At 54.6% G+C, this 15,209-nt stretch overlaps 1 protein-coding gene across 15 annotated transcripts in view; it reads right to left on the reverse strand.

Annotated features, from left to right (window-relative positions):
* SUN1 (Sad1 and UNC84 domain containing 1) overlaps nucleotides 1-15,209 on the reverse strand; it is a 41,165-nt gene that overhangs the window by 21,292 nt on the left and 4,664 nt on the right. For 14 of the 15 annotated variants that reach the window (XM_059699469.1, XM_059699480.1, XM_059699478.1 and 11 more), the window contains exons 2-3: nucleotides 6,488-6,584; nucleotides 676-864 (exon numbers count right to left, since the gene is read on the reverse strand). In XM_059699469.1, coding sequence (XP_059555452.1) covers nucleotides 676-864; nucleotides 6,488-6,564 — 266 coding nt within the window. In that variant the 5' untranslated portion in view covers nucleotides 6,565-6,584. The remainder of the gene's footprint in view (nucleotides 1-675; nucleotides 865-6,487; nucleotides 6,585-15,209) is intronic. The other variant, XM_059699479.1, reaches the window with a different exon arrangement.

Genomic DNA, 15,209 nt, shown 5'->3' on the forward strand with positions numbered 1-15,209 from the left:
GAACTCTAACGCTTTCAGACCCTGCATATCGCTAAGACCAGGAGCAGAAGCCCCTTGAGGGAGCAGTGCTGGGTGGGAGCTGGCAGTAGGCACAGCTGTAACCACTGCAGCTCGTGGTCTATTGCTGAGTCTCCAGGGGGAGGGAGGTGCAAACCCCGTCTCTAAACTCCGAGAGGACCCCGACCAGAGCAGGGCTGTAGACGCCATCCAGCCCCGCTGGCCAGCAGCATCCCTAACAGCACCTTCCCCGCTCCCGACAGAAGAGCCTGCAGGGGAACCTGCCACTCTCACGTGGCCCACAGGAGACCTTCAGTTCCACTCTGTTTCGAACGCACACCGAGCTCGCCCACTGCTCCTCTGGGCGCGGGCACGGGCAGTCTGGTGCTGCACAGGTTTTAGTAACAGACTGGCTGCAATGGCCCCGCCCCTAGCAGCCTCTGGCGGCCTGTGCCCACGTGAGGGGCACCCACACCCTCCCCAGGCTTGCAGACCTGGGGAGCCTTGCCCTCAGCACACCAACGCCAACAGCCCTACTGGCAGCACAGCCACGAGACCACTTGTGGGTCTGTGTGCACGCCTGTCCTCAGATCCAAGAGCTGGTCTTACAGACCACCAGTGTGTGCGCTGGGCTCTACCCGGTGTGAGCTCATGTGTGAGCACCAAGGCGGGGCTCACCTGGCCGTTCTGTCCTTCAGGGAGGCTGTGCTGCCGAGGCAGGAGTCAGCGTCCCCCGCCTGGCCCCCCTCAGTGCTGCACGCAGTGGTAGCCAGGCGCAAGCTACGCCGGGACATTCTTGGAGAATCAAACACGGGGTCCAATTTGTGCTCAGTCTCGAAATCCAGGGCATCAGAAGAGTAACTGGAACTGGAAGGAGAGACACGTGTCAGAGGAACACGCTCACAGCACCACTTTACACACACACACACACACGTAACAGAGGAGGTGGGACCTATGGCGCCTTTTCAGAAACACCCGTACCATTGTGACTCTTCTACAAGGCAGACAGGCTGCACCAGACTGGTGCGGGGGAAACCAGCCCCCGTGCCTGCTGTTTAGGTCAGAGCTGACCTGAGCTCGCTCGCTGCCGCCATGCTGAACCCCACCTGCGGGCCATCGTGTCCCCCACACCCGATGACGCAGCAGCGACAGCGACCCTCCCGAGCAGGACTCGCACACAGTCCTGAGTGACCCGTGTCAGGACAGGAGGAAGCAGGTGCTGGACCATCCGCTCGTTTGCCTCTAACTCACCATCGAGAGGCCACAAGCCAGGGAGCTCACTCAGCCCTCCATGGAGTTAGCGTGAACTGAAAGGTGTGTCCCTCTGTGTTGTTAGCAAGCTTTTCCAAACCAAGAACCATTCTCTGAGGGCCTGCTCTGTGTCACCTCGGGGTGGGAGCGTGCCTCCTGCACTGCCAGCGTGCTCAGGGCTCCTGCTCACCAGGACACATATTACAGGGCCACCAGCAGGGAGGAGCCACCACCTGGCAGGTAGGAGGAGGTGAGCACAGGTCACTGTGAGGAGGGGAGGGGCAGGACCCGGCTGAGGGTGTCGAGACGCTGAGGGAGGGAGACTGCAGACCCAGGGCACCGGCTTGGGGGGGGGGGGGGGGAGACGGGTGCCTGGGAGTGCCACGTGTTGCAGGCTTCCCACGGGAGTGGTGGTGTGGGACGCCCACTGCCCAAGGCAGCATGGGAAGGACTTGGCAACCGGGGTGAAGTGAATGGGCTTAGGAACAGTTTTGCATCACATTTGGTATTACAGACAGAGCTTCCTCCTAAACTCATCAGGTCTGACACTAGAACATGCAGTCACAACAGTAGCTGGCACCAGGGCTTCACAGCACAGGCATGAGACACGCCACACGCCTTCAGAGCCTGCTCCTGTGGACTCAGGGGCTGGAGTGGGAGCCTGCGGCCGCCACACTGAGTGTGCAGCAAGGAGGCCAAGGACATCATTTTAGTATAGGCTAAAATCGCCTGTTTTCTTCCCAAAATATTTTACACAACTACTAGTGACCCAGTGCACAGATTCGTGCACATTGAAAGGAAATTAATTAGAAGGTGGCCGGCGGGGCGGGACTGGGTGAGACGGGCTGGACACGTCCTGGAGCCAACCTCCCGCAGTCCCTCCCCAGCGTCTGTGGAGTGAGCGGGGTCCCTCCACCAGGTGGGGTCCCTCGGCCTGGCCTGTGGGGATTGGGCCGAAACCTGCTCCCCGACATCCCCCGAGGGTCCCGGAGTGGGAGAGGGCACTCGGCAAAGTTGCTGTCGTGCAGGGTGTGGAACGCAAGCGCAGTGAGCAGTAACCAGGTTCAGGGCCGACAGCGCCCCAGCCACAACATAACCCACGGCCGAAGGTGGAATCGCGCGGCCCCGCGAGGAATCAACCAGGCTCCCTCCTCTCTGGTTTTGGGGTGCATCACCTGAGAACCACTGCTGCCAAGTCACTGCCGCTTGGCAGCTCCTGCATTGAGCATCTGTCCCCTGGTGGTCAGTGCACATCATAGCGACCGGTCGGACACTTAGCATATTAGCCTTTTATGTATATAGATTATATACATAGAGATGACTTCAGTTTAAGGAAAGCACGTTCTTTCAAAACAGAGCTCCACCTGCAGGTGTGGACCCGTCCACGGTCACGGATGGCCCTTCATGAACTAACCGCAGGAAGGATAGTGATGGCCAGGTCTGCCCGCCTCTGTCCAAGCCACAGCCTTGTGATGGGCACAGTCAACTGGGCACTCCAGAGGACAAAGGGAGCGGCTCTCTCCTTGCCCTCCCCAGCCACCCTGAGATCACAGCTGGGCGGGACGAAGCTTCTGGAAGAATGTTAGAACAGCAGCCTATGTAGACCGCCTGTTGGGGGTGGGGAGGGAGGAGATAAACATGACACGCCCATGTTTCCTCAGCTGTGAGGCTGTCCGAACCCTTAAAGGTCTGTCTCTCCTCTCACAGGAAGACACACTCCAGGGTTGTCCTATCTGAACTGAGACAAACTTGAAAACAAACCACATCTTACACATAAAGCACAGAAAGACCTGGAAGGTCTCCGTCAAACTGGTCACAGAGCTACCGCCCCCAGAGCTAAACCAGGCTGGGTTCACGGCAGGGAGGGCAGGGCAGGGGTCAGCAATCCCCTCTCGGGCTCAGCCCTCCTTCCACAGGGACCTGCCTCCAGGACAGCAGGGCTGTGGCCCCGGCCTGAGCTGGGCCCGCCATCCCATCCATCCTACGAAACAGGCTCCTCCAGGGAGATGCGCCCGCAGCCCCAGTGGAAAGACCCAAACGTCTGCGGAGACGAGGAGCCAAGCACCCACCCAGCAACCCCGCGCCAATGGGTGTTCAAGCCCTTCACTGGTTCTCTGTGAAGCTGGGGGGCGAGAGCATTGGTGACAGCACCGGGAGATAACGCAGGCAGCACAGACGAAGCCCCACAGGGAGCCTCGCTCCACCCTCGAGGGCCAGGTTTCAGTCTGGCTCGCCCCTCCGCTGTGTTGTTATGGTCTTTAAAAATCTATTTAGACGCACTTTTAATCCAAAGACTGAAGGAAATCTACTGCAGTTGAAAGCCGGAACCTACTCTGGACCCTGGGTGTGAGGAGCTGTGCAGTGGGCAGCGGATGCCAGGCGCCCACCAAGGCCGGTCTGCGGGCCGAGCAGGCCGTGTGCAGAGACCAGCTGGGGACTCCAGCCCACACCCACGCTCAGCGGGGTGCTTTCTGCATGTCTACCCCTAAGCTGATCCTCCCACGCCGACCCCTCGCCCCCCGTCTCCTGGACCTTCCCCACAATGTCCTTCAGCCTCAGAGGCCTCCACTCCCGTGACCAGCAGCCTTGGGCTGCGACACCCGCCCGCGGGCCACGGTCCCAGGGCCTGGCCATCGCTCGCAGCTCTCTGTTCAGTTCTCGACGGCTGCAAGGACCAGAGATCGCTCTGTCCACACCCACAGGTCCTCGCTCCGGCCTGGCAACCTGTGTGGGTCACCTGGTCCCAGGTGCTGACAGCATTGCTAACTCTGTCCCCGCCTCACTTCCAGGTCACCTCCCCTGCCCCCACCTCGACTCCGGTCCCCGAGGCCTGCTTCCTTCCCCCCTCGGAGAGTAGGCCGTCTCCGACCGCCCATTAGGATCCGTCACGCGCCATCCGCAGTGCAGGGAACCCCAGGGCCCGTCAGGCTGCGCCTCCACCTTCTGGGCCTCGCTGTCAGCACCTCTTCTCGCTGCCTTCAGCCTCTCTCTATGGCTCCTCACCATCACGGCCAGACACCCTCTCCCCTCTCCTCTGATAAAATAAATAATCACAGCAGGCCCTTCTTTTCCCTTATCAGCTGACTTGTTGACTACCCCCCCCCCCCCCATCATCCTTGGCCTGTTGGTTAAGATCAGGGGTAGAAAACCAACTTCCCCGAGACTGAAAGGCCAGCTCTTCCCAGCCAGGCCTGCACCCAGCAGGGTGCCCACCGCAGGACAGGAGGCCTGACCCAGCTCCCCAGCGCCGCCACGCCCACGCCGCAGAGAGATGGGATTTCAGCGAGGGGGCAGGTGGACACTGACCCGCTCTCCACCCGAGGGAGAGGCAGGCCCATGCAGCCGCGCAGAGTGCAGCAGGAAGCACCACCTGCCGTCAGTCAGGCCACAAACCACGGAAACCTGGGCCGACCAAACCTCCCCGAACTGCAGCCCCAGAAGCACAGATCCACCGGCAGTCACGGCCCCCCGCAGGCCAGCGGGCGCGTCCTGTGCAGGCTGGCGTTTAAAATCGTGGTGAATAAAGAGACGGCCCGGGACGCTGGAGCACTGACTGGTGTCTGACATGTGGGAGCTGCTGGGAGGGACGAGTTGGCAGGCTCTGCAGAGCTGTGCTGAGCGCCCACCCTTCAGAGACCTGCTCCCAAACAGCGCACTGGGGCCGGACTGCGGCACCAGCGGAGGCCGGCCGGGCAGTTTCTCCGCAGGAAAACAGGCACGAAATGCAGAGCGGCCTTCCCGTGCCCACAGAGGCTGCGCCGCGTGAAGCCGCGCTGCGCACAGAGCCGTCACCGGGAGCTCGGTCACCAGCCACCAGCCAGGAGAGGGATCAGAGCGTCAGCCACGGGTGGGGGAGCAGGACGGGGAGGGTCTGGAGGACAAGGCCGAGAGGACAACTTCTGGGAACCCCCTTCTCCACACTGCAGCCTCGTGTCTTTCCCGGCACAGACCTGGGTACACTGCTCCTAGTTAAAACCCTTCACTGGTCTCCACTGCCCTCAGCAAAGACCCAGCACAGCCTGCAGGACCACCCGGCCCGTCCTTCCTCCTTAGGGAAGGCTGCCAGCTCCTGAATTCACAGTGCTGCCGTCCCCACACAGAGACCCAGACACAAGCATCTTTAAAAACTATTTAAAATGGGTTATAAAAGCTAAAAGTAAATTAGCAAGAAGAATAACTATGCTCCACAATATAGAATAAGGAATAGTTTACTTGAGCTGGCCCACTCAATTTCTTATAAAATACTACAAGACTTTTTTTAAAAAAGATATATTTTTTATTGATTTCAGAGAGGAAGAAAGAGTGAGAGAGAGAAATAGACATCAATGCTGAGAATCATGGATTGGCTGCCTCCTGCACGCCCCACACTGGGGATCAAGCCCCCAACCAGGGCATGTGCCCTGACCGGAATCGAACCTGGGACCTTTCAGTTCGCTGGCCAACGCTCTATATCCACTGAACCAAACTGGCTAACACAATACTACAGGATTTTTAACAAACAAAATAAAGAGTGTGTTACTATGGAAAGTGTGAGTGAAAACACAATCATTAAATGTGAGATTTGACTAATGCCCTAAAAAAGTATTGTCCTTGAAATACCCTCCCATGTCCTTGAAGTTCCCATCACACTTTACTTTAGAAGAGTCATTTCCGTGAGCGCAAACCCTGTCAATCAAATCCTAACCATCCAGGGGCCCGTCCGTCCGTCGGCACTACCCGTGGTTTTACGATACTTAAGTTCCTGTCAGTCATCCTTTCTATTTGATAAACTGGACATGCAAAGGACAGGTCAGCACCCTCTCCGTGCAGACTCAGGGCAGAGCACGTGCAAGAGCAGAGCGCTGAGCGTCAGGAGGGGGCTCCGGACCTGGCTGCCCCGCCCCGCCCTCTGTGGTGCCTCCTCTCAAAGGCAGTCCTCCCAGGAGAGCTGGGACAACTATCAGAGACCCAGGCGTTAGTAAGTCACACAGCCCTAACATAACCACCGAGATTCAGTCCCGGGCCAGCCCTCTGGGTGGAGTTAAAACAGCATTTCGTGTGCAATGACTAATCACTGAGTCATCAGCAACGTACCATTTTCAAAACACCCTCACAGTGTCCATGTCGGTTCGGTAATTTCATAAAAACATAGCATAACGAAGTTCATGGATATTTTCTCTTCCTAAACATAACACTCTAGCCCCACAGAGGCCCCGTTAATTCAATGGCATTTGAGGAGTGACAAGACACACACGCTCACCTGAGTGCATACGTGTAGCCAGTGTTCTCGGGCACACACTGAGGCGGCGTGTATATGTGGAGCCGAGAAAAGTCCATGTTCACAGTCTCAACTCATACTGCAGAAGGTGGAAAAAGCAAGTCAGGTTAGGTGAGAGCACACGCAGAGGCCCTGCCTGCCGACCGCTGCCCGCCAGGCAGCCAGCCGCCCCGTCTACTGACGGCCGCGCTGGCGAGCAGTTCTGTGTTTCTCATCTTTAAAACAAAGGACAGAGGTTTCTCATAATTACACGTGAGTGCAGGAGCACTGCTGCTATATTCAGTCCCTAACCGACAGACCCATAAACGCACCCAGGGGAGATACCAGATCGACTGACTTGTAATTATGAAAACTGGGGCACTTTCCAAAGACCAAGGACCCATTTCACGACCTATTTTTAAATTCCCGAAGGAGTCACGTGTTCTCGTGCTTCGGAAATAACTTTTCGTTGCTGTTAATTAAAAAAGAAAGACTCTGCTGCACAGTCAGGAGTCACCCCTGTGCGCCCCTAGACGCGAAGTTTCCAGAGTCAGAAACTGCAGGACAACAGAGCAGCTTGAGGCACTGCTTGTACTTTCATTTTCCCCAAAAGAAAACATTATTTTCAAATTAAAAAGTGTTGAATGGAGCACACGGCTTCTCAGGTTGTCAACTAGATTTCTTTGTAATGACTCAAACTTTCCTCTGTCTAAAAACATTTTTCCTCTCTCTCTCTGACATGCACACACACACAGTCACTCCAACTTTTTTTTAATGCTCATAGTAGTAATGCGAATCACAATCTGTTGCTGAATAATCTAAAGGAAGATAAAAGGAAAAATAAAAACCATCCTGGACAAAAAATATTTATGTATAAATGACTGATTTCTACAGAAATAGAACAATCCAAAAATTTGTATGAAACCACCAAAAACCCCAAATAGCCAGAGCAGTCTTGAGAAAGAACAAAGCTGGAGGCATTTATGCTCCCAGGTTTCAAACTGTATTACAAAGCTACAGTAATTAAAACAGCGTGGCATCAGCATAAGAACGGGCGCACAGAGGAATGGACTAGAGAGCCCAGGAGTAAACCCTCGCACACATGGCCGGTGACTGGACGACACGGGAGGGAACGCGGGTGGGGAAAGAACAGTCTCCCCGTCAACGTGCTGGGAAGCCGGGGCAGCCCCGTGCCGACAGTGAGGCTGGACGGCTGTCTGACTCCGCACACACACACCTGAATGTAAGACCTGGAACAAGGAAAGAAAACCTAGTGGTGGCAATAAGCCGCTTGCACAGGTCTCGGGTGTAACTCCAAAAGCAAGAGCAAGCAGGTGGGACCACATCAAACGAAAACGGTTCTATTAGCAAAATGGAAAGGTAACCAACCAAATGGGAGAAACCATTAACAAGTCATATCTGATAAGAGGTAAGTATCCAAAATATATAAAGAACTTACAACTCAGCAGCAAAATCACCAACAGTCCAAACGAAACATGGGCAGAGGGCCCGAATAGACATTTTCCCAAAGAAGAGGTAGAGGTGGCCGACCGGCACGTGACCAGGTGCTCACATCACTGGTCCCCAGGGACGGGGAGACCGGAACTGCAGTGAGGTGCCACCTCTCACCTGTAGAAAGGCTGTCATCAACGAGCCAAGAGCTACGTGTTGGCGAGGAGGGAGGAAAGGGAACCCTCGTGCACTGCTCGTGGGGATGTAAATTTGTGCAGCCACTGGGAAAGCAACGTGGAGACTCCTCAAATAATTACAACTAGAGCTGCCACAGGCTCTAGCAATTCTGGTTTTTTATCCAAAGAAAATGAAACCACTAACTCAAAGAGACTATGTACTCCATGTTCCCTGCAGCAGCATTTACAACAGCCAAGACATGGGCGCGCCAAGTGTCCATCAATAAACGAGTGAACGAAGCAGCTGAGGTGCATGTACACAGTGGAGTATTTTTTTAAAAATATATTTTATTGATTTCTTACAGAGAGGAAGGGAGAGGGATAGAGAGTTAGAAACATCCATCAGCTGCCTCCTGCACACTCCCCACTGGGGATGTGCCCGCAACCAAGGTACATGCCCTTGACCGGAATCGAACCTGGGACCCTTGAATCCACAGGCTGACGCTCCACCCACTGAGCCACACCGGTCAGGCAACACAGTGGAGTATTATTCAGCCATAAAAAGAACGCAATCCACAGCACGATGGACGCCTCGGGCATTCTGCTAAGTGCAGTCAGACAGAGACACATACCATAGGATCTCTCGTACAGGAAATTAATTTTTTTAATTTTTAAATAAATGAACAAACAAAAATATTAGAGAACAGAATGGTGGTTGTCAGAGATGGGAAGTGGGGAAAATGGATGAACTGTTTGGAGTTTTTATTAGTTTAAATAAATTGAATTTTTAAAATGAAATTAAATAAAATGACTGATTTGTATAAGCTAAGACAAATGTACTTCACACCACTTTCTGGGAAACAATCTAAATATTCTATAAAAAATGAAGTACCCATAGAAATAAAGGCCAGTGTTTATACATAAAAATTTTACTGTGCCTATTAATTTCACCAAATACTACAAAACTCCTGCATTTTAACCAACATCCCAACATCGCTTGGTTCCTCCCGGGACCCAGCCCCCAGCCCCCACACGCAATAAGCACGACACACTCTTCCCTGCGTCAGTAATACACCCTAGCCCTCTGACCCTGTGAGACGTCGCTGCACCAGGAGCTGCTCGGTACCTGGTCAGCGGCCCCACCCTTCCGTGGGGCTCAGAACAGGTCCCAGGAGGCTCAGCCACCGGAGCCGGTGGATGGGCTCCTCCCACTCAGTCACCGGCCTGGCGGGAACTGAGCCACACCCAGCAGCAGGGCACTGAGGGCTCCGCGGGGAGGATGTGTGCTTGTGACTCACCAGGCAACCAGGGCCTGCTGCCCGGCACCAGGACTGACGCCCCACTGCTGCCCGTCCTCCGGAGGAGAGCCGACTCCTTATTTCAGTCCCTTTTAGCTACTCACTAACAAAACCCAAGCTCCCTAACTTCATTGCCAAAGTGATCTTTCACGTAAATATTTAAAAATATTAAAAAAAAAATTTATTGATTTTTTACAGAGAGGAAGGGAGGATAGAGAGCTAGAAACATCGATGAGAGAGAAACATCGATCAGCTGCCTCCTGCACACTCCCCACTGGGGATGTGCCCACAACCAAGGCACATGCCCTTGACCGGAGTCGAACCTGGGACCCTTGAGTCCGCAGGCCGATGCTCTATCCACTGAGCCAAACCGGTTAGGGCTAAAAATATTTTACAGTACCTGCACTGTGACCATCAGTAACCCCAGGCTACCTAATTCCGACCCGCTCTCTACAGCTGGCAGTGCCAAGTGCTCCGCGGCTGAAAGTTCCTGGGACTGGTTCACAGAATCACTGGCGCCAACCAGTGACGGCGTTTAGTTTACAGACCAGGACAGTGATGCGGAGGCACCAGAGCGCCGGCTCCGAGGGACAGAGCCCTGCCACCAGGCTCACACCCCAGCCCTGGCACAGGGCACCGCAGGTCTGGCCGTGGCTCAGTCCCTGGGCCTGGTGAGGAGGACACACACAGGAACGTGAACCTACAGCCTTTGTTTTAAAAAGTTACATTAACACATCTCACATTTTCATCCACCTAAAAGAGACAGATCGGGTCGTTTCTCACGCATAACAAACCATGTTTTCAGAAGCTCTCAGAGGCGCGGAACATGCTATACCCACGTTTGAATGAGACGCAGACGAGGCTGGGCCGCACCCCTCCCCAGGTGGCTGTAGGCCTCAGGCCACGGCTTAAAAAGAAATGTAGCTCCTTGTTTCTGAAACCAAGTTCTATCAAAGAGCCGAGGGCCACGACTGGCCGTGATGGGACTGCAGCAGGAACAGGCTAAAAAATCCCACAGCTGACAGCGGGACACAGCTGAGTGACAGACACAGGGCTACATTTTTGGTAAAAGAGCTACTCGTGTGATCAAATCCCAACGGTAAGCCCGCTGGAGGAACAGCAGCAGAAGTGTGGGGATCCAGGCAGTGGGCTCAGGCCCGAACGACGGAGAGACCACTGATGCCATGGCCAGCCTCAGACGCCACCAGGGCACAGGGTGCTGGTCAGAAGGCCTTGCTTCTCCCTGCTCAGGCCAGTCTGCTCCGTAAGCACACGAGCTGAGTTCCATGTTATGTTCTCAGGGACAAGCACCTAGCATAAGGGAGGCCCGTGGCCAGCGCAGTGCTGCCTGGGCCCTGGTCTGCACAGCCCAGGACCAAGTGAAACGCCTGGAAGGTGTGCCTGACACAGGGCCCGACACAGGACTAACGCTCCCTTCGACGTCAGCTTTAACTCTGTGGAATAAAGTCATAGAGCCTATGCTTTTAATTTTAAAAAGAAGGCCGTTTTCTTCTGAGTTAGCAATCCCCGAGAGGAAGGCACTCACCCCTGGCGGAAACAAAGGACAAAGTCCGCCCGCGGGGCCGCGGGGACACAGGCCGGGACGGCTCACTGGAGCCAGCGCCAGCTTCTCCGCAGCCTGTCTGAGCTGAAAGCTTATCTACTGAAAACTAAATAGACATGCTGAGCATTTCAAAATGCGCTTCCAGTCTCGTTTACATCACCGCTAATTAAAGCCCACATGTGACCCGAGAGCCTTCCTATTTGTACCCGGGCCGAAGGGCGGCCTCCGCCCGCCTCAGCCTGAGACTCGAGGGAGGTCCGATTGCCTTCAACTTCTGAAGAGTATTGAGACAGCCAGGGGAAAATGGACGGAACATGTGTTTAATGGCATCAGAAAATCCTGTAAAGAATTTGAAGTTAACATTTTGCAAATTGATGTGACACAGAGGGGCCCTGTCCAGGCTTCACTGTCTTTGTTTTTCCATCCCTTCTGGGCCACTCCCTTTGTTCCCCTAAAGTGTTGTCCCTGGTCAGACCTGGTCACAGGCAGGTCCCAGGGAGTGGCCTGGGCTGCAGGGGGGAGGCTGTGAGCTACCAAATGCCTGCCCCACTGGGAACGGCCCAGAGGCCCGCAGGACTCCCCCAGGCTGCCCAGCCCAGCGGGCAGCATGCAGGGGGCCAGGGAGCTTCTCCTGCCCCTGTACAGAGTACTTTTTAGGGTGGACAGCTTTCGGTTTTGAGCTGCCAGACCTAACAGGATGCTTCACACGCCAGGAAATGTGGGCCAGGAGTGCCACCTGCAAGGGAGCAGGAAGCCCCGTGCTTAGGTGCCCGGGCCTCCTCCACCTGCTCTGCTAGGGAGGACAGGCAGGCCAGCAGCTCAGGCCAATGCACATGTCCTGCTTGGGCTGCAAACAGAGCTAAGGTGCTTCTTAAATTACCTGGGGCTCCTCCCTCAGCACCCTCCACCTGCTCCAGCGGCTCTGTAACATTCACACCAGGTGGGAGAAAGGAAACAGCAGCACTGTCGGGCTCTGAAGCTCGGAGGTGAGGCTAGCGGCTAGCCCAGCCGTGGGCAAACTACGTTTGAAATGAATAAAACTATTGAAAAAAAAGACCGTACCCTTTTATGTAATGATGTTTACTTTGAATTTATATTAGTTCACACAAACACTCCATCCATGCTTTTGTTCCGGCCCTCCGGTCCAGTTTAAGAACCCATTGTGGCCCTCGAGTCAAAAAGTTTGCCCACCCCTGGGCTAGCCCCACCCTTTCCCGGGGCGCTCAGTCTGGAGGGAAGGGGTGCGGGTGGCAGAGCCCCTCACCACTGCCAGCTCCAGCCACGACTGGTGCATGAGCATGCAGGCAGCTGTCGGGCTTGCTGGGAAGGCACTGTCACGGGGTCTGCGAGCTGGTTGAGTCGTGATGAAGCAGCTGCAACTACAGGGAGCCCAGCTGAAACCCGGTAGCTGACGTGGCAGTCCCATTAGAAACCTCCTCACCCCGTGGAAATGGCTCGCCACCCCTGACCCCATCAGAGCTGTGCACCGAGAGCAGCAATCCAAGGAGACAGTGACAGGCAGGACCTCCACCCAGCTCAGCACGGCTCCAGGTGCGCCGTCTGCCACGGTGCCCTGGGGAGCTGACCCACAGGGCTCCTCCCGCAAAACACAGGCCCTCAGGGACCCTCTGCTGCTGGGCTGTCCCCTCAGGACCTTCCAGAGAAAAGGGGGCGGGGGAGACAACACACACACACACACTTGCCCGGCTCCACCCTCACTGCTCCTTAATCACCTGCGTTGGTTTCAAAGGGCAGCTGTGCCAATTTAGGTCTTTCATTATTGTAAAGACTCACCTTTAAAACTAAAATTCCAAGGTGCGTGCCCCTTTAAAAATCAGTACTAAACCTTAACATAATTACTCTGCTCGGGATCTTAATTCTGTAAAACCAAATAATGTGAAGACTAATAAAAACATTCGTTATTTCTGCCTATAGACTTAAAAAATCGCAAACCGGGTCAGACACGATTATTTCCAAGACCATGTTCCAGGTAACGACTTCTACAACATCATAAACAGGAACTGGCATCTCATTCTATTTTCATTTTAAAGAAGCAAAACAATGTTTATTAAAAAACAACTATGATTTATACTGAGTCACTTTAAAAATGAACTGATTGTTTAAAACAGCCAATCAGAAATGAATGACTCTGCCTGAAAACATGTGAAAGGGCTTGGCAGGATGCCCTGATGCCATCTGAACACGCGAGTATTTAAACATCCAGAAAAACCTGACACTGAGTTTAATGATAAATGACAGAATGGGACTTCTCCTTTTCACTTATCCCTTCTGTACCGTTTGCAATGTTTTCAGAGTTAAGTACTGGTTGTATAAAAGCAGTTAACCCAAGAAACACTCCTTTCAAAAAGAAAAAAAATGAGTGCTCAGGGTGAAGCAGAGTGGGGCAGCCAGACTCGCTGGGCGTGGTCCGCTGTGGCCCTCAAGAGCCGGAGGGGAGGCCCCGAACCCACCAGGGCTGCTCCTGGGCGCACACCCGGTGCCTCCCTAGCCCTCCTGAGCGGCCCGGTGCCATCAGTGAATACACCTAGCCTGCTGGGCACTGCCCTGCACAGGGCGAAATGCGGTTACAAACATAACAAGTAGATTTAAAAATAAAGCAACAGAATGAAAAATAGAACTCAGCTATTTTCAGCAACTCTGTACTGAAAGACAGTTTCTTGCCAAGATGTGATGTTTCTTTCCTTTTTTTGGAAATGACGAAACAGCAGGAAGGGGTGGCGGCTAGATACGCTTGTTCACATAACAACGGGACTCTGCGTTCCAGGGGCGCGAATGCCTCCCTGGAGACCTCACCGTCCGCCTCCCAGGACGTGCCCAGACCTTCTCCAAAGAGCTCCTCTAACAGCACTGCTCCCCGTGTTCCAGCAAAAGCCCAAAGGCCAAGGGTGTGTTCTGTGCGGGCCTCTCAGCACACGGAGCGTGGACAAGTCTGCTGCAGCCTCGGGCCCAGCACGCAGGAGCCGTCGGACAGCCAGTGCCCTGGCCGGGTTAGGGAAAGAGCGTGCCCACAGCAAGTACCCTCAGCGGCACTGCTGCGCACTGAGGCCGAGAGTGACCACACCCCACAGGTCCTAACGCTGGGAGTGGCAGTCTCCGGGGCTCCGGGCCACCAGGCGAGGCGACCAGTGGGAGGCTTGTCTTTTCCTCATGGTCGTACAGTGTGCTAACCGTACTCCTATCACATAGGCCAGGGACCCCCCTGCCCCCACATCTGTTACTGAGCTGGCTGACTCTCATGTCCGGCTTGAAAAGGCCTTCCCTGGCCCAGGAGCACACGGGCAGTCGGTCACGGGCTCTTACTCTCACTGACGTGATCTACAGTTCCAGCCAAGTGTAACTCACCCACCCCATCTGAGCTCCCTGTGCAAACAGTGAGGCAGGCACCTCTTACCCCCTGGAGAGCATTTCTGCCTGCCTCCTGCCTCGGAATCATCCACCTGTCCAATCACTGGCCTGCCTGCCCCACCCCCTTCAGACCAGCAGGCCTCCTCCCAGGGCATCACCCTCTGCCTGCCCCCCCCCCGCCCCTGCCCCCGCCCCCGCCCGGGCGACCACCTCTTGCTGGCGCTAGACCCTGAGCTCTCCAGGGCAAGAACTACGCCTCTCCTGTAGCACTTAGCAGGCTCCCTGCTCCGCCCTTAATCTGCAAATACCCTTGAGATCTCCCCACTCGGCTCCTGTCCGACCACACCCAGGAAACCCCGCCCCAATGCTGAATGCACCAGGAAGAGGAGGACCCGCCTCTTCAGTCCTCCCAGGGCATCCAAAGCACCTCTCTCCTCATCCATCAGAACCCCGCTTCATTCCCAAATCCAGCTGGGAATGAGAACGAGGAACAGCAGGCACAGGACTGCATGCGTACATCAGTGCAAACAGCCATCCGCACCGCTTCCCATCGCCCTGGTAATGCCTGTCCTCTAATGCCAAGTAGCAGGCTGAAAGCGAGTGCCTTCCAGGACTATAAAGGCTTGCAGCCTAAGTAGCAAGTGAAGCAATCATTAAATTGATCTTTTTCACAGTCTAGACCAGTGATGGCGAACCTTTTGAGCTCGGCGTGTCAGCATTTTGAAAAACCCTCACTTAACTCTGGTGCCGTGTCACAGATAGACATTTTTTGATATTTGCAACCAGAGTAAAACAAAGATTTATATTTTTGATATTTATTGTATATATTTAAATGCCATTTAACAAAGAAAAATCAACCAAAAAAATGA

This window comes from Myotis daubentonii, chromosome 5 (genome assembly GCF_963259705.1).
Source record: "Myotis daubentonii chromosome 5, mMyoDau2.1, whole genome shotgun sequence".
Lineage (NCBI taxonomy): Eukaryota > Metazoa > Chordata > Mammalia > Chiroptera > Vespertilionidae > Myotis > Myotis daubentonii.